Source organism: Staurois parvus, unplaced genomic scaffold, assembly GCF_062004578.1.
Source record: "Staurois parvus isolate SC_StPar_1 unplaced genomic scaffold, SC_StPar_1.0 ptg000011l, whole genome shotgun sequence".
Taxonomy (NCBI): Eukaryota; Metazoa; Chordata; class Amphibia; order Anura; family Ranidae; genus Staurois; species Staurois parvus.
Genome location: NW_028317807.1, coordinates 18,890,923 through 18,917,587, shown reverse-complemented (window position 1 = coordinate 18,917,587; position 26,665 = coordinate 18,890,923). Strand labels below are relative to the sequence as shown.

General features: G+C 43.1%; 1 protein-coding gene across 2 annotated transcripts; it reads right to left on the bottom strand.

The window, feature by feature from the left end:
- Positions 1 to 10,233: 10,233 nt before the first annotated feature.
- Positions 10,234 to 16,003, bottom strand: LOC149473809 (gamma-crystallin-3-like). Of its 2 annotated transcripts, none has more exons than XM_089671397.1 (3): positions 15,980 to 16,003; positions 15,134 to 15,376; positions 10,234 to 10,566 (listed from the first exon to the last, which is right to left on the bottom strand). In XM_089671397.1, the coding sequence occupies exons 1-3, from the start codon at positions 15,986 to 15,988 to the stop codon at positions 10,291 to 10,293; spliced, it is 528 nt and encodes a 175-aa protein (XP_089527523.1). In that variant the 5' UTR covers positions 15,989 to 16,003; the 3' UTR covers positions 10,234 to 10,290. The 2 variants fall into 2 exon arrangements, with proteins under 2 accessions (XP_089527523.1, XP_089527513.1); XM_089671387.1 differs by lacking the exon at positions 15,980 to 16,003 and adding an exon at positions 15,530 to 15,578.
- Positions 16,004 to 26,665: the final 10,662 nt, after the last annotated feature.

Below are 26,665 nucleotides of genomic sequence, written 5' to 3'. Positions count from 1 at the left end.
TATCATGACTCTGCATTACTGGCTCGTTTATTAGAATGGTTTCCCCAGCTGTTCACCAAGGCCTCTGTCATTATAGAACAAGATCTTTCTCCAGTGGATTTGAGAGCAGTACCCTGGGGTTACTCCAGTTCTTTTCGTACTCTCCCTATGCTCTCCCACTTGACAGAAGCCGTGATTGGGGTTTGGTATCTTTGTCGTGGTCGTTTCGCACTGTCCTCTGATCCGAGTCCTCTTACTCCTCTGTTTGACAATCCCCAACTCCCGAATAGTACACAAACCTCTATATATGGCTCCTGCAACAGGTCCTCTTGGCCAACAGCGTGCTCTTTTGTCAATCCTTCCACGGGCATTTTTATTCATACCTCTGCTCATCTACCATTTTCTTTTAATTGGTTGACAAGGGTCCATCTATCCACATATTGTAAAACCCTTCATTTGTTTGGAAAAGTACATAGACCCCTGTTGGCTTTCAAATATATGTGCCTTCTTACCAAATTACTTGATCATGTCCTCTCTAAAGTATATAAATTGATAACTGCCACCTCTCTGCCCACTTATTCTAGAGTGTGGGCAGGGGAGTTGGGCATAGAGATGTCCCCAGCGGAGTGACAGAAGGCGGTTATTTTCACTCACAAATCATCTGTATCAAACTACGTAGAAGAAAAAATTATAAAGTACTATCTAGATGGTACAAGGACCCAGTCTCCATACGTCGTATTTTCCCTTCTGTTCCGGATGTCTGCTGGTGTTGTCATAGAGAGAGGGAAACATATTTGCATGTGTGGTGGGACTGTGATCTCATTAGCCCACTTTGGTCTAAAATTTTTCAAATATATTCTGACATTTACAATGACTCCATCACTCCGTCCCCCAAAATTACACTATTATCTATATCAGCGTTTTTCAACCACTGTGCCGCGGCACACTAGTGTGCCGTGAGATATTGTCTGGTGTGCCGTGAGAAAAATTGCAATTTCATCCGTAACATAGACCTTTTAATCCGGCCCGCGGAGCGTGATACTGTCAGGATGATCTGTCCTCCTCGACGTATCTGCGCATGTGCCGGAGATCGCCGATCGGCTGCTAATGCCTGAACTGGCACATGCGCAGATACGTTGAGGGGGACAGATCCTCATAGGAGACAGATTTTCATGCTACACCGGAACGGCGAGAGGAACGCGCGGAGCAAAGGTAAGTGAATTGACACAGGGGGGGCTTGGGGACTTAATATGGGGGATGAATTACTATGGGGGATGAATTACTATGGGGGATGAATTACTATATGGGGGATGAATTACTATGGGGGATGAATTACTATGGGGGATGAATTACTATAGGGGGGATGAATTACTATGGGGGATGAATTACTATATGGGGGATGAATTACTATGGGGGATGAATTACTATATGGGGGATGAATTACTATGGGGGATGAATTACTATGGGGGATGAATTACTATATGGGGGGTGAATTACTATGGGGGATGAATTACTATGGGGGATGAATTACTATATGGGGGGTGAATTACTATGGGGGATTAATTACTATATGGGGGATGAATTACTATGGGGGATGAATTACTATGGGGGATGAATTACTATATGGGGGATGAATTACTATGGGGGATGAATTACTATATGAGGGATGAATTACTATGGGGGATGAATTACTATGGGGGATGAATTACTATGGGGGATGAATTACTATATGGGGGATTAATTACTATGGGGGATGAATTACTATATGGGGGATGAATTACTATGGGGGGATGAATTACTATATGGGGGATTAATTACTATGGGGGATGAATTACTATGGGGGATGAATTACTATATGGGGGATTAATTACTATGGGGGATGAATTACTATGGGGGATGAATTACTATATGGGGGATTAATTACTATGGGGGATGAATTACTATGGGGGATGAATTACTATATGGGGGATGAATTACTATGGGGGATGAATTACTATATGGGGGATTAATTACTATGCTTACTATGGGGGAATATTACTATACTTACTATGGATGACACATACACATCATTCATCTACTCTTGGTCCGGCCCCCGGGTCCAATTATAAAATACTTTATTATTTCATAATAAAGTAATTATAAAATAATTTCTTTGTGTTTGATTCCTATTCAAGAGAATTACTTTATATATAGTCAATATAGGCACAGAGGTAAATTTTTTTAACATTTTCTAATGGTGGTGTGCCTCGTGATTTTTTTCATGAAAAAAGTGTGCCTTTGCACAAAAAAGGTTGAAAAACACTGATCTATATTACCAGGCTCGAATAAATCGCAGAAATCTAATCTTTTAAAGTTTTTCCTCTCCTCAGCACGCCAACTTATTTCCAGATTTTGGATGACTACCACCTGTCCTCCCTTATCTCTCTGGGTGGATATCTTGAACAGTATTATGTTAATGGAAGATATGCAGGCCACCAAAATGGATTCACGGATCTGGTTCCCCTGGATCCCAATCGTTAGTAAGGGATCCAGGGCTGTCACCCACAGCCCAATCTCAGTGCTAGGAGCATGTGATGGAGTGCATTTCCAGCACAAACAAAGGAACTCATGTACTGTATGTGGAACCCTGGATTAACCACTTGCCTATCGGGCACTTATACCCCCTTCCTGCCCAGGCCAATTTTAAGCTATCAGCGCTGTCACACTTTGAATGACAATTGTGCGGACCTGCAACACTGTACCCATATGAAATTTTTATCTTTTTTTCACACACATAGAGCTTTCTTTTGATGGTATTTAATCACTGCTGGGTGTTTTATTTTTTGTGCTATAAAAAGCAAAAAATTTAAAAAAAAAGAGTGTTTCTTTGTTTCTATTATAAAATGTTGCAAACAGGTAATTTTAGCAACATAGTGTATATTATACTCATCTGTACTATTAATAACTGTACTTATACTTTGGACAATGTTTATGTCCCAAACTCGCATCAATTGAGATACATGCGTAAACTGTTAGTTAAAATCTTAATGGTGCGACAGGGAAAACAAATTATTTGTGGAGACTTTAATCTTGTGGCTGACCCACTCATGGACACCTCCTAGTGGGTAGGAAGCCACTCTCTTTTTCTTTAGGGGGACTTTTGCACATGGAAAATGTCCATAATGTGTGGTGCTGCCATCATGCAAATGAACGCAATTTCACCTATTTTTCCCAGAGACATAATTTATACGCACATATAGATATGTTTCTGGCCGACAAATGGCTGTTACAGAAAGTGTCCTATTCCACTACATCTGATATCACATGGTCAGACCAGCTGCTATTTTTATGACAATAGTGGAAGAGAACACTTGCCCAGCTGTGTTTATATGGCACTGTAATAATTCCTTACTTCAAAATCCTGAATCTCAAACAATTCTTGTCAAAAAGATTCCTTTTCACTCAACAACCTTCTTGAAACCAATGCATTATTTATACTCTGGAATACTCAAAAGGCATATGTGAGAGGTTTGCTAATTCAACTAGGATCTAAAGCCAGAAAAACAATACTCTGCTAAACTCAACATTCTTATAACGGAGATACGCTCCTTAGACACTCAAAATAAAACCTCCCCATCTCCTAATATAGCAACAGATCTATTGCAGTTACGGGACAAATTGAGAAGGTTGGCAAGTACTTACTCCACTTAACATTGAACTATTATGTCTATAACAGCAAAGTGAGCAAATTCTTGGCAAACAGATTGCAGGCTCAGATGGTAAAGACAAGAATACCTTTTATGTTTGCTGCCACAAAAGAAAAAAATATGAATCCCCAGAAAATTGCAGATGCCTTTGCCAATTATTATAAGTCACTATATAATCTAAAAACTGATTTGCACCCCCCCCCCAAACCTCACAGGCTGATATCCAACAATTTTTGGGAAAACTAACTCTCCCTACACTAACTACCTCTCAACTAGAGTTTCTTAACACCTCATTCACTTCAGAGGAAATAGTCAAGACTATTTATTCATTACCTCTGGGAAAGTCACCAGGCCCAGACAGTCGAACTAACAAATACTTCGAAACATTTAAAGACTTTCTTACTCCTTACTTACAAATGGTATACACTAGAGCTACTGAAACTGCTTCATTTCCCTCTGAAATGCTAGCAGTGCATGTCATAACCCTCCCTAAACCAGGGAAAAATCCTAATACCCCAGCAAACTTTTGCCTGATACTCAATTCTGATATCAAAATCTATGCAAAACTCCTGGCTATAAGACTGATGAACATATTACCCACATCAATCAAATCAGATCAGATGGGCTTCATCAAGGGTAGACAGGCCTCTGATGCTGCTAGAAAAATAATTGACATAATTTATCATACAGAAACAAGCCAAATGCCTTATCCCCTTCTATCCATAGATGTAAAGAAACCGGTCTACCGTGTACATTGGGGATACATGTCTGCAGTATTGTCCAAATTTGGATATGAAGGATTGATTTCTTCAGCAATCTTAGCTATTTATTCTAATTCCTCCGCTCCAGTCTTTACATCTGTTCTTCTTTCAAACAGTACCCATCAAGGATGCCCCCTATCCCCGTAAATATTAAAATTAATGATGGAACCTTCAGCCAAAACTATTCGATCTCGTTCCCATATCTCTGGGTTCAAATTTAACCATAGATCACATGTGATAAATCTCTTTGCAGATGATATAATCCTTATTCTAACTTCACCCCTTATATTGCTTCCCTTTTTCCATCAAGACTTACAAGACTTTAGCACTGTATCCTACTGCAAATACATTTTTACAAAGTCCTTAATATTAGACTTAATATTAAACATGCAAGCACCTGTGCTCGCAATTGCCTTATGCAGGCCATAGATGGGGAGAAAAACTGCAGATTTTTCTTTTAAAAAACGAAAAATCGGTTGTTCAAGTGGCCGACGTTACCATCAATGGTAAAAAAAATCGGCCGATTTTCTACCCGTCTAGAGCCGGCAAAAAGTGTCCCTGCAGAGAGCTCTGCTATTTCTTTGACAGTTCTCTGACAGTTCCTTGACATTTATAGAAGTTGCAACAATGTATCTATTTGTTTCCATTTAGGATACAGATGTTTTTATGCGGAAACAAATAGATACAATGTTTCAACCGCTGTAAATGTCAAGGAACTGTCAGAGAACTGTCAGAAATAGCGGAGCTCTCTGCAGAGACACTTTTTGCTGGACTGGAATTCTTCTTATTTTCATCCTACTTCTTCTTCTTCTTCTTCTTCTTCATCCTCATCCTCTTCTTCTTCTTCTTCTTCTTCTTCTTCATCCTCATCCTCTTCTTCTTCTTCATCCTCATCCTCTTCTTCATCCTCATCCTCTTCTTCTTCTTCTTCTTCATCCTCATCCTCTTCTTCACCCTCATCCTCTTCTTCATCATCCTCATCCTCTTCTTCTTCTTCATCATCCTCATCCTCTTCTTCTTCATCATCCTCATCCTCTTCTTCTTCTGCATCTTCATCCTCTTCTTCTTCTGCATCCTCATCCTCTTCTTCTTCTTCTTCTTCATCCTCATCCTCCTCTTCTTCTTCTTCTTCTTCTTCTTCCTCTTCTTCTTCTTCTTCATCCTCATCCTCTTCTTCTTCTTCATCATCATCCTCACCCTCTTCTTCTTCTTCTTCATCCTCATCCTCTTCTTCATCTTCTTCTTCTTCATCCTCATCCTCTTCTTCTTCCTCATCCTCTTCTTCTTCTTCCTCATCCTCATCCTCTTCTTCTTCATCATCCTCATCCTCTTCTTCATCATCATCCTCATCCTCCTCTTCTTCTTCATCCTCATCCTCTTCTTCTTCTTCATCCTCATCCTCTTCTTCCTCTTCTTCTTCTTCATCCTCTTCTTCATCGTCTTCTTCTTTTTCTTCTTTTTGTCTTCCTCTTGCAGGTCACTGCTCATGCGCAGATTTTTTATCGGTAAAAAATCGGCCGATTTGCCCACTAATTGCCGGGAAAATCGGCCGATCGGCAAAATCGGCCGATTTTTTTCCAACTTTACCGAAAAAAAAAAACGGCCAAAATACCGAAAAACGGCCGACCAAATCGCCCACTAACGATCCGAAAATCGGCCGATTTTATTTTCGGCCGAAAAATCGGCCGATTTTCGACCCATCTATGGCCTGCATTACACATGGGCGGAGCATCGCATCCCCTATTTAGGAATCAATTTAACATCCTCTATTACTAACCGGCCAGAAGCCAATCACAAACCTCTCATTTCAACAATACAGCAAGACATTTTGCCAAAGTTGAATTATCATGGGCCGGGTGACTAGCAACATTTAAAATGCAAATTCTCCCAAAAATCATATTTTTATTCCGCACCTTACCGATTCCACCAACCTCTTTATATATTTCTACACTGAAATCCTTACTAGGAACCTTTCTTTGGAAAGGCAAGAGAGCATGCTGTGCCTGCCACCACCTTAATAAACATAGACGAGCAGGTGGATTCGGACTTCCAGATATTGAAGATTATTTTCATGCCTCACAACTATTCCCCTCAGGCACTGGTTTCAAATGCTTCAGGATATAATGTGGATAAATATCGAATCTACACTCACACACTCCCAATAATTTCACCTCCTTTTATTAGCAGGCACCTGGAGACACCTGAGTATTAGCTTTCTTACCCTCAGCACACACCTCCATCTTGCCATGGAGAAAATTATTATTCCAATCCTTACAGGGAAATTGTACACACTGCATTTGTTATCCAATAGAAACTTTAGAAATTCTCATACCCTACCTTTCCCTCAAAAGATGGAGTGAGGTGGGCATACAGTGGGTTGATAATATTCTCCATAACAACCATATAAAACCCATAGAATCATTAATAACAGAATATGGCATACCCAAATCCACATCCTGTATACATAAGAGACTACATAGTTTCTTGAATAAAAATCCCCTTCCATGCATAATGGTCTGTGAGAAAGTTTAGCACTATTTTTCCTCCCCACTACCCACATCCAAAGGTGTCTCTCTTTTCTATAGAACCCTACAAAATAAACTGACATTCCTGAAGACACCTTTCCAGAAATGGGAAGTCTACCTTCAGAAATCTTTCTCTGGGACACAATGGACTGCAGCAATCAGCTGTACCTATACCTTGTCACATTGTATATCGCATTGAGAACAATCTCAAAAATTGCTTACTCACTGATACTTAACACCCTACCTGGAGGAGATGTGGACAGATGGAAAACCTAGTTTACATCTTCTGGACATGTAAAAGCCTTACCAGCTTTTGGAGAATTGTTGTCTCGATCATCACAGAGATTACAGGAGCACAGTATCTCCATCCTTAAAAGTCAACGTGTTTCTTGAACTTTTCTTTCTTCCTCAGTACTGGCTGGGTAGGTGTTGCCATATACTGTAAAGTATAATACGTATATATATATATATATATATATATATAATGATTCCAATCATTAAAGGGAGGAAGAGAAAGGACCCATTCATCCAATGAGACCAAAGGAAGAAGTGACACCTCAGAATCCCTGGTGATATCAAAGGAATGTAGGAGCTGTTATCGGAGCTGATTAACTTTCAAACTAATTAAATCCAGCAGAACTTTAAGGGTTAACCCCAAACATATCCAGGGTAGATGACATGACAGTGCTCCAACTTCTGGTTCTTCTCCAACTTCACTTCCCATCAATAAGGGAATGCAAAATGTAAATGCTGATAGTGCAGGATATTCTTATATAGACATTTATGAAAAAGATATGTTGCACTTACTAAAAACAGAGAGAACAAATTCCATTATAGACCAATTCAGGAGCTGCAGCAATCCCGATGCAATGTAACAATCGTTCCAGCCAGCGGCCGCTGGGTGTGGTGACATCACATTAGACTCCAACCAATGCGTTTTTTTCAATCGTTTGACATTGTTCCCTGACAGTATCCCATGGTATGACTGAATACACTGACTACATGAGTGAAAGCAGAGGCTGGTTGCCTGCTAATTATCAGTTTGAAACTAGTGTATACATACTGAGTGGATGGAAGTTCGATTTGGGATACCATTAAAATACTCTCATGCCTCAACTACATTATTATGAGTCGGTGAGGATTTTGTGCAACAATATAACTTTTGGGTGAGTTCAACTGTCCATATCTTATAGAATAATCTGAAGTGATATGGTGGTAGCCCACCTTATTGTTCATCTGGGAATTGGTCTCTGGGACTGTGACAGACCCAACTAGGACAGGGGCTTTTGGAGGGCTAACCTCTTGCCTACTGACCATGGCTCTGGCATTTTAGGGTGCTCTATTCTTTAATGTTTTCCTGGGGGGGGACCTTTGAAGTAGTTTATTATTATTATTATTATACAGGATTTATAAAGCGCCAACAGTTTGCGCAGCACTTTACAATATAAGGGAAACAGTACAATTACAATACATTTCAGTACAGAAGGAATAGGAGGGCCCTGCTCGTGGAGCTTACAATCTAAAGGAAGGGGGAGGTGATACAAAAGGTGATAACTGCGGGGGATGATCTGGCGGAGGTTATTCAAGTACAGTTCTTAGGTGGAGGTGGGGTAGGCTTCCCTGAAGAAGTGAGTTTTCAAAGATCGCCTAAAGGCAGACAGGGTGGGGGCTGACCGGACCAGCTGTGGTAGGGAGTTCCAGAAGATGGGAGAGGCTCTGGACAAGTCCTGGAGGTGAGCGTGGGAGGAGGAGATGAGGGAGCTAGAGAGGAGGATATCATGAGAGGAGCGGAGTGGGCGATTTGGCCGATATCTGTGGATGAGGTTGGTGATGTAGCTAGGGGCAGTGTTGTGGATGGCTTTGTAAGCTGTGGTTAGTATTTTGAATTTTATACGTTGGGTTAGTGAAAGCCAGTGGAGGGATTGGCAGAGAGGGGCAGCAGTCTAGGGGCAGTGTTGTGGATGGCTTTGTAAGCTGTGGTTAGTATTTTGAATTTTATACGTTGGGTTAGTGAAAGCCAGTGGAGGGATTGGCAGAGAGGGGCAGCAGTCGCTGATCGGTTGGTAAGGTGTATGAGTCTAGCAGCAGCATTCATAATAGACTGAAGGGGGGATAGCCTGTGTAACGGTAGACCAGTGAGGAGGGAGTTGCAGTAATCGATATAACCAAGGCGTGGATAAGTTGTTTTGTGGTGTCATTGGTCAGGAAGGGGCGGATTTTGGAAATGTTCCGGAGGTTGAGGCAGCAGGATTTAGCCAGTGAATGGATGTGGGGCCCAAAGGAGATGTCAGAGTCTAGGATTATGCCTAGCACCCTGGCATGAGGGGAAGGACCGATGGTTGTGCTGTTGATCTTAACTGTAAAGTCATGAGTGGGGGATCGGGGAGGAGGAAATATTACAAGCTCAGTTTTTGAAAGATTGAGTTTAAGGTAGTGATGTGACATCCATGCTGATATGTCGCTTAGTAGATTTGTGATACGTGAGGAGATTGAGGGGGTGAGCTGGGGAGTGGAGAGATAGATCTGGGTGTCATCAGCATAGAGGTGCTATTGGAAGCCATGAGAGGTTATCAGTTGGCCCGGGGAGGAGGTATAGAGAGAGAAAAGGAGGGGCCCAAGGACAGAACCTTGGGGTACCCCAACAGAAAGAGGAAGCGGAGCGGAGGAGGAGATGTATGTGACACTGAAAGTGAGCTGAGAAAGGTAAGAGGAGAACCAGGAGAGAGCAGAGTCACGGAGGCCGATGGCCGATGGAGTTTACTGAGGAGGAGCGGGTGGTCAACTGTGTCAAAGGCAGCGGAAAGGTCAAGGAGTATGAGTATGGAGTAATGACCATTGGTTTTAGCAGTTAGTAGGTCATTAGTGAGTTTTAGTAGCGCAGTTTCTGTGGAATGTTGTGGGCAGAAGCCAGACTGTCGGGGATCAAGAAGGTTGTTGTCGGTGAGGTAGCAGTTCATACGGTTGTGAACAAGGCACTCGAGAAGCTTGGAGGCAAACGGGAGCAGGGCGATAGGTCTTAAGTTATTCAAATTTTATAGCTAATAGTTTACTTGGGATTCAAGTCCATATCTCCTCAAAACACACAGACTCTAAGAACTGGAGGACCACTAAGCAAAGGTTTGCTAATTGGTTGTTAGCTTTTATATTAAAAAATGACAATAATTTATTAATGAAATTAAAAAAAATGTAATTGACTGCTGTGGGTTATATCTTACTTGTTACTTGTATATGATGTTTTTATTTAATTCCTATTGTTCCAAACATTAGCAATTACATCAACTATGTGCTTGAACATGTTTTTTATTTGGATGTAAATAGAATCTGAAGATCAACATTACATTAATACAACTGATAAATATGTCTGAAGGAACCAACTCTTGGGTTAGTAGCACCCCAGTCAGTGTGTCTCCTGTATTCTCCAGGTCTCAGGTAATACTGACGTCCTCTGTAGTTGGTCTCCTCATAGAACATCCAATATCCATCATGCACATTGGCAGAGCAGATTTCGTTGAAGCGGAATCTCTCCAATACATGAGGACAATCTTCAGTGAATTCCATCATCTGACCTCTGAAATCTTCTCTTTCATAGATCCTGATTCTAAATGATCCTTCGTGCTTTAAAGGGGAAATAAAGTTTTATAGAGCAGATTCATTTTGTTGTTATTATCAGTTTGTTTTTATGGTTTATTGCTATTTACAAAATATTGTGGGTATTGGATAGTGTATATGGAGGTTTTCTGTTTGTGTGTGCTGTGTTTTTTTTTCAGTTTTGTTTTTTTTCTGTTGGTTTCCCTGGACTTGTGTCTTTTTTCAACCTGATTAACTATGTAACTACCGTATTTGCCGGCGTATAAGACGACTTTTCAACCTGTGAAAATCTTTTGAAAAGTCGGGGGTCGTCTTATACGCCGGTATACGGCGAGCCGGTGTCAGGGCGGCACTTTTTTGAGGGGCGTCGCCACCCCCCCTCCTCCTCCAACGGACACCAAGTACAGGGGTGGGCAGAGGGGCTGCTGTACCTTACCTGGCTCCGGTCCCGGTCCAACGACGATCCGGTCCAGGAAGCGCGGCTGCTCCTTCTTTCAGTTCGGCCACTCGATGGTCCCACCGCCTGCTCGGCTCCGCCTCCTCACCGGTGATTGGGCACCAGCACTGGAAAGGCACACAGGCGACCAATCACCGGCACGGAGGCGGAGCTGAACGGCCCCGCGAAAATCGAGCGGCCGAACTGGAAGAAGGAGCAGCCGCTCCTCTCCCCCACTGACACTAACGATGGGGCACTATTCCTCCTCCACACTGACACCAATGATGGGGCACTGTTCCTCCCCCACTGACACCAACGATGGGGCACTGTTCCTCCCCCACTGACACCAACGATGGGGCACTATTCCTCCTCCCCACTGACACCAACAATGGGGCACTATTCCTCCCCCACTGACACCAACCATGGGGCACTATTCCTCCCCCACTGACACCAACGATGGGGCACTTTTCTCCCCACTGATACCAATGATGGGGCACTATTCTCCCCACTGACACCAACGATGGGCACTATTCCTCCCCCACTGACACCAACCATGGGGCACTATTCCTCCTCCCCACTGACACCAACCATGGGGCATTATTCCTCCTCCCCACTGACACCAACGATGGGGCACTATTCCTCCCCCACTGACACCAACGATGGGGCACTTTTCTCCCCACTGATACCAATGATGGGGCACTATTCTCCCCACTGACACCAATGATGGGGCGCTATTCCTTCCACTGATACCAATGATGGGGCGCTATTCCTCCCACTGACACCAATGATGGGGCGCAATTCCTGCCACTGATACCAATGATGGGGCGCTATTCCTCCCACTGACACCAATGATGGGGCGCTATTCCTCCCACTGACACTAATGATGGAGCACTATTCCTCCCACTGACACTAATGATGGGACACTATTCCTCCCACTGATACCAATGATGGGGCACTATTCCTCCCACTGACACCAATGATGGGGCACTATTCCTCCCACTGACACCAATGATGGGGCACTATTCCTCCCACTGACACCAATGATGGGGCACTATTCCTCCCACTGATACCAATGATGGGGCACTATTCCTTCCACTGACACCAATGATGGGGCACGATTCTTCCCACTGACACCAATGATGGGGCACTATTCCTCCCACTGACACTAATGATGGGACACTATTCCTCACACACTGACACTAATGATGGGGCACCATTATTGGTGTCAGTGGGAGGAGTAGTGCCCCATCATTGGTGTCAGTGGGAGGAATAGTGCCCCATCATTGGAATACCATACTGAAATACCATACCATATTGAAATCAAATCTGATGTTTTTTCATTTTTATTTGGTGTGCGTTGGAAGAGGGGTAGTCTTATACGGCGAGTATAGCTCAAACCCTATATTTTAACAGGAAAAGTAGGGGGTCGTCTTATACGCCCAGTCGTCTTATACGCCGGCAAATACGGTATGTTCATTTTAAGTTGAGATAGAAATAAACTATATCATTTGAAATCGCGCAGCTTGTGACTGAATACACTGGAGTTGATTTACTAAAACTGGAGAGTGCAAAGTCCGGTACAGCTGCAAATGGTAGCCAATCAGCTTCTAACTTCAGCTTGTTCAATTAGGCTGTGACAAAAAAAAAAAAACTGGAAGCTGATTGGTTTCTATGCAGAGTTGCACCAGATTTTGCACTCTCCAGTTTTGTAAATCAACTCTACTATTTTATCTAGAGCTTTTATCTAATGTTGGCTCCCTTAATCAGCTATAACATTCATTATTTGCTATAAAAAAATATTTTCTGCTATACAAGTCTTTTTTTAGCTTCCTATTGGACCTCTTTACATTGGCAGTTCAGCATTGTCAGTTGTTAGTGCGGACCTTTTGACACATCAAATGCAAATTTGCTATTGCTCACATAAATGTCTGTATTTTGCAAGATGTCCCTATCATTAAAGCACATCTAAACCCAAAAACAAAAATGTAACATATTAAAGCTTACCAGTTCTTAGATGTAGTGGTTTTCCTTTTATTTTCACCCAGTAATCCTGTCTAGGTGCAGCCATATTTGTTGAACAGGCTGGATTTCAAACATGTCTACCTTTGTTCATCTCCATTATATGGTAGATAATGGGATTAGTAGCTTAAAAAAATAAGCTTTTTTTTGTTTTTGATGTCTTTTCAGGTCATAGGAAGTGACAAGGATATTGTATTTCTAGTAAAATCAATAGGCATTTTGTATCATTAAGAAAAATGTTCTTAACCTGAAAAAGGAAAACTAGTGCAGCTACCATAGCTAAAGTCTTGTTGGCTGCTATATATTACTTTTTTGTTTTTGGGTTAGGTACACTCTAAATCACTCTTTTACACTGAACCCTCCTTAACTGTTAACCTAAAACATTAAATGAGCAGAACCAAAGAAGTGTGTTGGAACTGTAAAGGTGCCAGCCATTTTTAGTAGCATTACATTGTATTTATTAAAAATATTGTACTCATTAGAGAGTTTCACCCTCTCTATTTGTCCTGGTGACCACTATCACCGAAACTAAAAATGAAAAAAGTCTCACATTTTGAATGGTCACCAGAACAGGAATAGAGGGGGAATCCTGCAGTTGGGACACTGTATCTGGTGACCCTGGTGACTAACTGGGATTTCCCTCGCTGGAGGAATTATCTTTTACTTCCTGTTGCGGCTATGGGTCAGGAAATTAAAGGAAATCTTGATGGGACAGAAAAAAAAAAAATCTGACAGGGTATTATAACCCTCCCTTACTATATTCCAAATTTTGAAAAAATGCCTTCATTTCTTCTTTAACCTAAAAGCTAACCTTTAAGTGTATGTTTACCCAAACTCTTTTTTTTCAGCATGTTTGGAATAATGACTCACTCTACATAGTTTTCTTAAAATTCAATCAGATTTTTAAGCAAATTCCTAATACTCAACCTTCCCCCAGCTTGTAACTTTTATCTCACTCAAACCTAACTCTACAAGCTAAGGTGTCCATTTATGAACCAGCGGTAAATGATCGCTGCTCAGTTCTCCGGCATTCTCGCAGCTATTCTCTGTGTCATAAACGGACACCTAAACCTCCTAATACCTGATCCTAATATAGGTGTCCATTTATGACACAGAGAATAACTGCGATTCAACAGATCTCAGCTATTCTCTGGTCATTCACAGTTTATGACACTCAGGAGATCATGTCAGCCCTTCTCTGGAGGTCTGTGTTTTCCCTCCAGATTCTCCAGCCCAGAGCTGGAGAATCAGAGGGACCGAAAACTAAGCAGAGATAATTTACCTCTGCTTATTAAACTGATCTTTTACTGTAATCTCGCGAGATTATAGTAAAATGAGCCGTTTTCCAGAGTTTGTAGACCGTTCTCCAGCGTTTGGAGACCGTTCTCCCTTCGTTCGGAGAACTGCTTCATAAACTGCATTCACAGGAGAACTGTGTTCTCCGAGAATGCCGGAGAACTGAGCAGCGATCTATTACCGCTGGTTCATAAACGGACACCTATGTCCTAATGTAAGTTCTAAAATAAACCCTAACACCCCTATATAACCATCTTGTTCTGTATACGCATTTTGTACAGCACCCTGAATCTAGACAGCTATAAGCCAGGAGATCCCAGTACCATGTTTTATTGATGGTGACACAAATAGTAAAAAGTAAAACAGGTTTAGTGAAGTTTTGAGGAGCCACTTATGTAATTAAAAAGTGCACCTAAACAATTTCTTACTTTCATATCAACCAATAAAGACTGTGTCATATGGCTTTTGTTCCATAGATGTGGTTTTCCATTCTAATTTGCGAATGCAAATCCCTCTTAAAGCATGGGCAAAGACAGACCAGAATAAGCTAAAGTGCAGGTCAAATGCACCTGTCAACGAATTTTGAATTAACTGTCTTATGAATGAAGTGGATGATGAATGAAGTGATGAATGAAATGAGGTATCTAATGTCAAATGAATGCCATGAACACAAGCCCAAAGCCTGTAGACACAGTCCCTTGGCAACTATCTGAGAGTATTTTTTAGTTTTTACCTACATCTGTATTTATATGTGTTGTTTTCTTAATCACTGTACATAGGGATAAACCATCAGTAACATAATTTTGAAGTTTAATAAAAATGTGCAGTATTTTTTCAACTTACTTGGGGGCTCAGTCGGCAAGATCTAATAGAATCATTGAATCCCATCCATTGCTGGAAATCAGGATATTCTCCCCTCCTAAGATAATATTGATGTCCCCTAAAATGAGGGTGCTCATACAGGATCCAGTTTCCACTTTCCACGCGGATGGAATTGCAGCGGCCAAAATATGGGGACAAGTCTGAGCATTCCAGGTTGCACTCATATGAGCGCCCCTGGAAGTTCCTGTCTTCGTAGAAGATAATCTGTGAAAGCAGTAAAATTATTATTATTCAATTATTGTAATACAGTTATTCTAATTCAATTAATTGATGTTATTTCTCTGAATGCCTTAAATAATTTACACAAAGATTTTATACATTCTAGTTCTGTAAAACATTTCAGTCAATTGATTTTACCTTTCCCATTGTGAATGAAGTTCTGTGCTGTTAAACAGGGAGAGGTAACCTTTAAATACAGTCACAACTGCTGACAATTTAATGAAAAGCACTGCTGACACCATTTTTTCTATACAGAGACAAAAACATATAGCTTTTGTTTTGCATTTGTTGTGGTTAGTTAACGTGTAATGCTATGTGTACTAGCTTGCAATTGCATTTACATCCAGAATCCATACATTGTTATCTAATAATTCTTTCCTAATAGGCCAAAGGGCAAAGTGGAAAATACAGTGTATCATAGCAGTCTAAAAGAGTCAGCATTCCTTGATATTAGTACCACAATTTATTTGTCTTATTGTACAAGCTAGTATTTGAGTGAATGTTATTATATTGTGGTAAAGGATCACAAATCAGGAGCAAAATGTAAGAGTGTTTAAGGAAACCTATGTACCAATAATAATAACTTACCTGGAGCATATATACCTGGAGGTATATACACAGGGGTGTATTTACAGCAAGTCAAACAAGGCGTTTGCCTAGGATGGTTCTTTAAGGGGGGCGGCAGTGCCCCCTACCACTGACAACCGTCCAGCTGTCACTTGTTCTCCACTCCTCTCCCTCTGGGTGATCGGTGTTTTTTTCCCCCCATGCTCCAGCCCCACCCCACTTCCCTCTGGGTCTGCCTGCAGCGAGATCACCAAGGAATCGGAGAGTAGACATCCAGGCACAGCACAGCTCTTATGACAGGAGTTTAGAAGAGGGCTGTGGCTGGAGGAGTGGATCCTGGCAGCTCATCCTTCTTTATGACTGCCAGGTGAGGGTAACAATCGTACATCTCTTTCGTTCTTTCTTTCTTTCTTTCTTTCTTTCTTTCTTTCTTTTTCTTTCTTTCTTTCTTTCTTTTCTTTCTTTCTTTCTTTCCTTTCTTTCTTTTCCTCTCTCTCTGTCATTCTTACTTCCTCCCTCTCTTTCGTTCTCTCCATCCCTCTCTTTCTTTCTTTCTTTCTTTCTTTCTTTCTTTCTTTCTCCCTCTCTTTCTTTCTTTCTCCCTCTCTTTCTTTCTTTCTCCCTCTCTTTCTTTCTCCTTCCCTCTCTTTCTTTCTCCCTGCCGCTTTTTCTTTCCCTCTCTTTCTCACTCTCTCTCTCTTTCTTTCTCTCTCTCTCTTTCTCTCTCGTTCTCTCTCCCTCTCTTTCTTACTCTCTCTCTTTCTCTCTCGTTCTCCCCCCCCCTCTTTCTCTCTTTCCCTCTCTTTCTTTCTCCCTCCCGCTCTTTCTTTCTCTCACCCTCTATTTCTTTCTCTCTCTTTCTCTCTCGTTCTCTCCCTTCCTCTCTTTATTTCTCTCTCTCTCCTATTCTTTCTCCCTCCGTCCCTCTCTTTCTTTCTCCCGTCTGCTCTTTCTTTCTCTCTCTCTTTATTTTTCTCTCTCTCGTTCTCTCTTTCCCTGTCTTTCTTTCTCTCTTCCTATCTTTCTGTCTCTCTTTCTTTCTTTCTTGTCCTCTCCCCCCTCTCTCTTTTTCTCTCTCACATTGGGGGGGGGGGGGCGCCCGAGGGGCTCCTGATTTTTCTGTTGCCTAGGGCAGCACAAAAGCAAAATACATCACTATATACAAGCATCGATTCAAGCATTACCTCCACAATGAATCCAATTGTATCTCTAAGAATGATCCCATTACCTTGGTGCATAAACCTCTCTTATTCCATATCAAACTACTTGGGAGCTACAGTACATAGGAACTGTTTAAATATCTGACAAATTTCAGAATTATATTTTGACATGATTAGAAGTGAAGTGCTGCATAATCTCATATTCTTTTAGTTAAAAAAAGATTAACTGTTAACAAGATTAACATTTTTATATAATAGTTAGAGATGAGCGAATCGAACATGACGAAGTGGAATTCGTTCCGAAGATTTGGAAAAATTCTATTCGCGACGAATCCGAAGATTAGCAAACTTCGGATGCACGAATCGAATTTTCCCAAAAATGGCGGCGACATGTGTGGCGACGGAGAAAATGGACAGAGAAGATGGGGCGGGGATCTCTGGGAAGGCGCGCAGACAAGGCGCGCTGACCCATAATGCATTCATGACATGTGATCGCATTAGCCAATCAGCAGCCAGCCAGCACTGTGTAATGGTGGAGCTATAAATCGCGGCCATCTTAGAATTCTCCATTAGCCTCCGGTCATTCAAGAGAGACAGACCTGTGTGTATTAAGGGACAGAGTAAGGGCCACAGAGACTTTAGGGCCACAGAATCGTTACTCAGGGACACAGAATCGTTACTCAGGGACACAGAATCGTTACTTAGGGCCACAGCTATCAAAGAATCGAAAATTTAAAGTGACATACACCCTTTTTTTTTTGGAGGCTGTCGTGCACAGTTGGTGCTGCAGTTTGCCGATTGTGCAAAATAAACTGACTTTCTGCTTCACAACCACTATTGTACGTTCAAAGAGTTAAATCCATTTACACGCCGGCCTGCGGTAATATTTTTTGGGTGATTAGTGCATTCCAGTGACACAAACGTACAGTTTCCAGCCAACGGCAAGCTGCAATTGACCGATTGTGCTAAATAAACTGACTTTCTGCTTCACAACCACTATTGTACGTTCAAAGAGTTAGATCCATTTACACGCCGGGTGGCGGTAATATTTTTTGGGTGATTAGTGCATTCCAGTGACATAAACGTGCAGTTTCCAGCCAACGGCAAGCTGCAATTGACCGATTGTGTACAATAAACTGACTTTCTGCTTCACAACCACTATTGTACGTTCAAAGAGTTAGATCCATTTACACGCCGGGTGGCGGTAATATTTTTTGGGTGATTAGTGCATTCCAGTGACATAAACGTACAGTTTCCAGCCAACGGCAAGCTGCAATTGACCGATTGTGCTAAATAAACTGACTTTCTGCTTCACAACCACTATTGTACGTTCAAAGAGTTAAATCCATATACACGCCGGGTGGCGGTAATATTTTATGGGTGATTAGTGCATTCCAGTGACATAAACGTACAGTTTCCAGCCAACGGCAAGCTGCAATTGACCGATTGTGCTAAATAAACTGACTTTCTGCTTCACAACCACTATTGTACGTTCAAAGAGTTAGATCCATTTACACGCCGGCTGGCGGTAATATTTTTTGGGTGATTAGTGCATTCCAGTGACATAAACGTACAGTTTCCAGCCAACGGCAAGCTGCAATTGACCGATTGTGCTAAATAAACTGACTTTCTGCTTCACAACCACTATTGTACATTCAAAGAGTTAAATCCATTTACACGCCGGCTGGCGATAATATTTTTTGGGTGATTAGTGCATTCCAGTGACACAAACGTACAGTTTCCAGCCAACGGCAAGCTGCAATTGACCGATTGTGTACAATAAACTGACTTTCTGCTTCACAATTACTATTGTACGTTCAAAGAGTTAAATCCATTTACACGCCGGCTGGCGGTAATATTTTTTGGGTGATTAGTGCATTCCAGTGACCTAAACGTACAGTTTCCAGCCAACGGCAAGCTGCAATTGACCGATTGTGTACAATAAACTGACTTTCTGCTTCACAACCACTATTGTACGTTCAAAGAGTTAAATCCATATACACGCCGGGTGGCGGTAATATTTTTTGGGTGATTAGTGCATTCCAGTGACATAAACGTACAGTTTACAGCCAACGGCAAGCTGCAATTGACCGATTGTGTACAATAAACTGACTTTCTGCTTCACAACCACTATTGTACGTTCAAAGAGTTAAATCCGGTTTTATTTTTGGGGTGCTTATTGAATTAAAGAGTATGTCAGACAACACGCAGAGGAGTGGCAGAGGAGGCAATGTTTCAGGAGCGAGCAGACGTGGCAGCAGAGGAAGGGGTCGAGGCAGCACTAGTCGCAGCCAGAGGCCAGTGCTCCCGGTGTCATCCAGCGGTCGTGTCTCCACCGACAACCCTGCCGTCATCGATTGGTTGACTTGGTCGTCTTCCTCTTCCCAGGTCACCTCTGACACCTACAGCCAACGGTCGGTGGGTACGTCAGACACAACCGTTAGTTGGCATGGCCCGGGAGCAAGCCCACTGAAATCACGTGTCCTCGACCTGCCCCTGTCCTTTGGTGTTCCCTCACCAAGCGAAGTATCGCATGCTGTGGGCTCAGCCCCACTGTACAGTGAGGAAGAGCTAACAGAGGGCGGTCAGGAACGGGGGCAGACATCCGCCTCTTCAGCAGCCAGGCGAAGAAGTAGTGGCGAGGAGAGTGGATCGGTAGCCGGTCTAGAGACAGGTCTGTCTCCTGACCCACACGCAGCCGAGGGGTCTAGTAGTGAGGCGGAGACCCTAATTGATGATGATGAGGCTGATCGCACTTGGCAGCCTCGTCGTCATCAGGCTATTGCTTCCGCATCATCAGGAGAAGAGGGTGCCAGCTTGCCAGCGAGCAAAACAGTCGGTGGGTTGCCCAGGAGGCAGCAGGGTCGCAGCAGTGTCAGTGGAGCCAAACAGCCACGGAGTAGAGCACCAGCTCCACTGCAGCCTACCACCACGGCCAGTAGTGGTGCCGGTGTGCACGGAGGAAGTAGCAGTCAGCCAGTGAGGAGTAGCGGGGGCAAAGTTTCCTACTCGGCGGTGTGGAAATTTTTCGTCAAGCCGCCCGAGGAAGTAAACGTAGCCGTATGTCGACTATGTGGCCAGAAAGTCAAGCGTGGCCAGGGGGCCAATGTTGGGACTACAGCGTTGCGTCAGCATATGCAGCGTCGCCATTCGGTGGCCTGGGAAAACCGTGATAAAGATACGGCGGTTCTGCCTGCCCCAGCCCCGCTCCATCACCCGCTCCGTTACTTGCTCCGTCACCCGACGTCAATCGCCCTCTATCAGCCAGTCAAGGCTCCAACACCTCTGCTGAGGGGAGTTGTCGCTCATTGGCATCTTCCGCTCGTTCAGATGCTCCTTCTCCTGCTACTCCTCTTCACGGATTCCGTCAGCAGTCTTTCTTGGAATCCGTTTCCAAGAGACAACAGTTTGCGAGCACGCACCCGACGGTGCAGAAGCTGAACGTCCTCCTGTCCAAGTTGCTGGTGCTGCAGTCCCTCCCTTTCCAAGTGGTGGACTCAGCACCTTTCCGAGAAATGATGGCTTGTGCCGAGCCGCGGTAGAGAGTGCCAAGCCGGCATTTCTTCGCCAAAAAGGCAGTGCCAGCCCTGCATTCACATGTAGAAGAGATGGTGGGCCAGTCTTTGAGCATGTCGGTCTCTGCCAAAGTGCATGGCAGCGCCGACGTGTGGAGCTGTAACTACGGTCAGGGACAGTACATGTCATTTACGGCCCACTGGGTGAACGTGGTGCCGGCACAGCCGCACCAGCAACTTGGACAGGTCACGCCGCTTTTGCCTCCACGTTTGCACGTCCTTGGTCCAGCAAAGATGTCCGCCTCTACCACCTCTTCTTCCGCCGTGTCCTCAGCCGCCACCCCCGTGCCAAGTCCCATTACCCGACCGGCATATCACATGTGCAGGGCGCAACGGTGTCACGCTGTGCTGCACCTGGTATGCCTTGGCGAACGTAGTCACACAGGGGAGGAACTTCTCTGTGTAATGAACAGAGAAATCGACAGATGGCTGTCTCCGCGCAAACTGAAAATCAGAACCATGTTGACCGACAACGGCTCACGTGTTCAATCTGGTTGTCAAGCGGTTCCTAAAATCCACCATCCCACTGCAAGACATCCTTAAAATGTCACGTAAACTTTGCATGCATTTCAGCCATTCCTACACCGCAAAGCACACCCTCCTTGAGCTGCAGTGGCAGAACGGAATTCCACAGCATCGCCTGATCTGCGACGTTGCAACAAGGTGGAATTCAACCCTACATATGTTAGACCGCCTTGACGAACAGCGAAAGGCCATCACCGATTTCCTGATGTTACAAGCGGATAAAGGTACTCCCCTGTGTAACTTAGATGTCAGCCATTGGCAGCTCATGCGTGACACCTGCCGCTTGCTCAGGCCCTTTGAGGAGGCCACGCTATTCGTGAGTCGGCAGGACTATGGGATGAACGACGTCATTCCTCTGTTGCACGTCCTGGAACAAATGCTGTTAACAATGGCTGGTCAGGGTGCGGTAGACGTTGCGCACAGATCTCAACGCCACATGACCCCTGTGGGGGCAGGACAGGAAGAAGAGGAGGAGGTAGAGGAGGACATTGGTGCTCAGGAATTATTGAGTGAAATGGGTGGTTTTTCCACTCAGCGGACAGGAGTGGAGGAGCAGGAGCATCTGGTAGAGGAGGAGGAGGAGACAGAGGACCCAGACGCACCGTGGCAGTATGCTGTGGAGATGGAGGCAGGGAGTCCCTCGCATTCCTTGGCACAAATGGCCCACAATGTCTCCTCACACTGCTGGTGGGTTCCATTTTGTCATAGGGTGCTGTATGGCCTCCCATTGCTGCTGCCTCCACCGCCACACTGTGGCTCCACACTCTGGTTTTGGCCCCGTGACTGCCCAAATGAGTGAAGTGTGCGGTGATTCTAAGATCGACGGCACTCATCTGCATGTCATACTGACTGACAGTATTATTTCTCTTCCCCAGCAGACTCCAAGGGCATTTAAATTAAAGGTACAGTGTTCTGCACTAATATAAAGGCTCTCTGAAGCCTAGAAACACCCTTTTTATAAGTTAAATTCGCAGCGAATATATTCGGCTCGAAGCGAATTTATTCTGCGAATTCGGCGAATCAGCCGAACCGAATTTTTGAATAGTTCGCTCATCTCTAATAATAGTGCTATTACAGATTTCTGGAAGTTTGTATCCAGATAGCATGTGATTTTAACAGTAATAATTTTGGAGCCTTATGTGGTTGCATGCTTATTTAATTGTGTTTTGCTTTGTGAAGTTGTCCATGAACTGTACAATCTCTGTACATCACCTTTGGATTAATCAAAACTGTATTATCCAAAGTTAAAACTAAACAATTTAATTTGTATGCAGTCACATCTAAAGGAGATCTAAAGGATACTGTACAATCAGGTTGTATAGTGTATGGCCAAATGTACACATTCAATAAAATAAGTAGATTTAAGTTTAAGCTGTAGAGCTTTGTCAGCTTAAGGCTGGACTCCAGGGAAAAGAACACTTTTCTTGTAGTGGGTCCAGCTTCTCTTCAATGCCCCACCAGCCGCAGCTATCTGACACCATCCTGCAGTCTTGCATTGTACCCGATGTCACTGACGGTTCATCCACAACCCAATGCTTTGGACAGTGGAGTAGAGCCCTGATTGGCAGAGGAGTGAGGAATAATGTTAGTATATTACATCATTCACCTTTCCCTGGGCAAAACAAGCCATGAACCCTTGCAAAAGTAAAGAAGGGCCCAATAGAAGGGTAATCTTTTTTATTCTCCAGATTTCAGTTTTTGGGTTTTTTTAACCACTAGCTAATGAGCAAAATTCCTTATGCTGTTGCTTAGAACAGAAATTCCAAGGATAAGTACCAGTAAAGATGTTGACTTGTTCCCATGGCAGCAACGCATACAGTATGGACTTTTTTAAGCACTTGATCCCCAGGCCAATTCTGACATTTTTCTCACACATGTTATAATCTGCATTTTTTGCTAGAAAAGGCAGAGGCCCTAGAGAATAAAATGGTGGATGTTGCAATTTTTTTTAATGTCACATGGTATTTGCAGTGATCTTTCACATTTTAAACAAAATACACTTTAATGAATGCTAATGCACAAAACACAATATGATACGCAATTGATTGGTAAAATATAAAAGATGATGTTAAGTAAATATATACCAAACATTTCACACTTTAAAATTGCACACATCTGTGAATGGCAACAAACTATGGTACCTTAAATTATCCACGTGATACTTTAAAAGCCTTTACAGGTTACTAGTTTAGAGTTACACAGAGGGTCTGGTGCTAGAATTATTGCTCTTACTATAACATTCCCAACAATACCGCACATGTGTGCATGTTCACACTTGTGGGTGAGCATGTGTGGATGGGGGGTGCTTTAAAAAAATTATTTTTTTACACTGTAACTTTTTTTTTTAAATCAAGTTTATTGCTATAACAGGTTTATTGCTATCATAAAGTCCTGTTTACGGAGGGATCTGGGGTCTATTAGACCCAAGTTCTCTGCTCTGGCCTCCAAATGAGAATGGTTTGAGCAGATGCTATACAAGCCCGTAACGGCTTGTCAACATACAAACCAAAACCAGATGTGACAAAATCCTTGTTGCTTCTGGTTTCTGACATCACAGAGGAGGAGTGGGAACTTCCATTCTTGTCACATTTCTCAGTGAATGCGACTGAACCAGTTTCATCATTACCAAGCTTCCTGATGTAACAGGGGAGCCCTCTAAAAAAGGCGGTGGGAGAGGGGGACCCCTTCTCACCACCTGTAAAAGTGATCCAGCAGCTGTATATCTGCCTGAATCAGTTTTACATGACAGAGAATCTCTGGCAGAAATAAACAGTACCAGGATCGTGGTTGTGGTCTCAACCATGATCCTGGTATAACCACCTCAATACAAGGCTGTATATATATGTACTGCGGTACTGAGGTAGTTCCCTTACCACTTAGCTTGGCAAATGTGTATTTCATTGCTTAGCAAGCTGGTCAAATTACTATTTTTTTTGTAATTTGTTTTTAAATAAAACGTGGCAAACACATTCTGCAGTGCACCTTATAGGAACAGAAGGCATAAAAGCAGCATTTTTTGGATGTCCAACCAGCATGGCAAAGACAGCATTGTAAGAATAAATATGCATTGCTCACAGTTCACGGCTCTTTTGTTGACTCAGAACAAGTATGCTGGTAAATATTCCTGACTTTTCAGATTTGCCTACTTATTTCTGGTAATTTACTCAAATAATGAAGAAAAACAATTCAAATTTTCAGAAAGACTTCAACAGTGTTTCTCTACTGAAAGGTTTAATATAAAATGAATTATTATTAACAAAAGAGGGTAGAGTGAAACTATGGAAAAGCAAATAAGAAATACATACAATCAATGTATGGAATGTATAAAAAACACAATGAAATAACTAGGCTGCAGAAGTCAATAGGTCCATGCTCACCAGCAATGCTGCCTGTAGGGGGGGTGTAAGTTTTGTCCACAACATGTGCTGAGAGTATGATGGCTGGTTTCCTCTCTCTCACTTCTTTGATCCTGGACAGCCCTATAAAAATATGACTGGAAGCTGAAATTTAAATTAAGCAATTAAAAAAAAACCCTTGCACTTCAGGATAATCCCTGCGTGGAAAAAGTACAGGGGATGGAACTCTAAGACAGATCTTGCAGCAACGAGTCAAATAGAGGACTGGAAAAAGTCAATATATGTTACAGTCATAGGAAGCAGCTACAACCTAATACATTGGGTCAGTGTGTCAAAAATCATTCCATGATTTGAAGCATGGACATATGACTTCCTCCCAAATCTAAGTGGCAATCTGACATCTCTATGATCAAATGTGCTAAGTTATAGCTGCTTTCTAAGGGATAGAAGTGTTTTCTTTTATAAATTCCAACATCTGTAGTTTTGTACACTGGTTTGGATCTATATCAACCAGGGGCGGACTGACAACTCATGGGGCCCCCAGGCAATAGAGGATCATGGGGCCCCTGTGTCCTTGCCCAAACTCAAAAAAGCCTATGAAAAAGGTACCAGGGACATCTCATGGGGCCCTCTACTGACCCCGGGCCCTCGGGCAGTGCCTGAGTTTCCAAATGGTCAGTCCGCCTCTGATATCAACTCTTTCACAGATGAATCAGTTGTGTCCATCTAAGCTTAGACTCAGCCTGCGTCAAGCTAATTTTGAAGGAGGGAAAAACTGTTCTAAAACAAAAGATGTTATGATCTTCATGGGGCTTTGCTCAAGTGCAGTGCTTTTCCATTGAGTTCACTCCAGCCAGAAAATACTGTTTGAGGGCTTATTGGTCAATGTTTATTTAAAGGAGAACATATAAGTCCAAAACAGTTGTTCTCACAGGGATTTCCACCATCACTTAAATTACGTTGAGCTTCCTGGTTTCCTTTCATAGTGCCACTGCTCAGGCTGTAGGCCACTTCTCAGGCTGTAGGCTCTCTCTCTCTCTCTCTTGCAGCTCCCTGCTGCTCTAGCCTATGCTCTGGCCTCTGGGGGCAGGAACCTTTAGTCTCCTGGGTTGTCACTAACATGTTACTAGCTGTCAAACTAAGACTTGTTTGGCTAATAAATATGTGCATAGGCACAAGAATAGAAGAGAGATTGCTCATTTGCCCACATATATAAACACTCGTGTATGCACAACATGCACGCACTGCTGACAAGCGGCCTATCTAAACTTGAGCCCTGCATTAGTCCTGTGCTGTATGTTTTTAAGCCTTACAGTATACTCATGATCCATTTCTGATGTGCATCCATGATCCTGTTACTGAGCTGGCTTTTGCTCTGACCTTGCTCTTGGATTATCCCTACCTGCTCATGTTTGTTTTCTGCCTCTGTTACCGACCCGAACTACTGAGCACATTTCTGCCTGATGATTCTGTACCACGCTGCCTGATTGTTGCTGACCTCTGCCTGTTCCTGACGCTGATTCTGTGTACATCCTGTTGTATGCCATTTGCTGAACGTTGTACTATCACAGTGTACCTCCAGCTGTATCTTTGCCCTTCTGGCACCAATGCTCTCAAGTTCCTGTTTACAGCAGCCAAACCCTGGCACTTGTGCCTTTCTTTCGCCCTTGCAATCTCTGCATCACTATCCAGGGCTGCTCAGACGGGAACTGTGCAAGAGGCCACCATAGTCATTTAAGTCTCCGCATACAGGTACGTGACAAGGGTGGAGACCTGAATTACTGTCAGACCCTTGATTCTAAGAGCTGTTCATCCCTGCATATGCAACCTGGACTCTGGTATGATCTGGACATAGAGTTAGAGGATTTGTCCCTCCCATGACTCTTTGAAGCCTCTGAACTTCAGAACCTAATCTGGGAGTTACAAAACCCACAGAAAACCAAAAATCTAATTTTTTTCAAGGCATACAGAGTTTAATGTAAGAGTTTAACCATTTCCCGTATATAAAAGGCTCCCTGACTCCCTACCTAAGACCTTCCTAGGGACCTTCATGTTACTGGAGATATAGACAGACTCATTTACTGAAGTCCT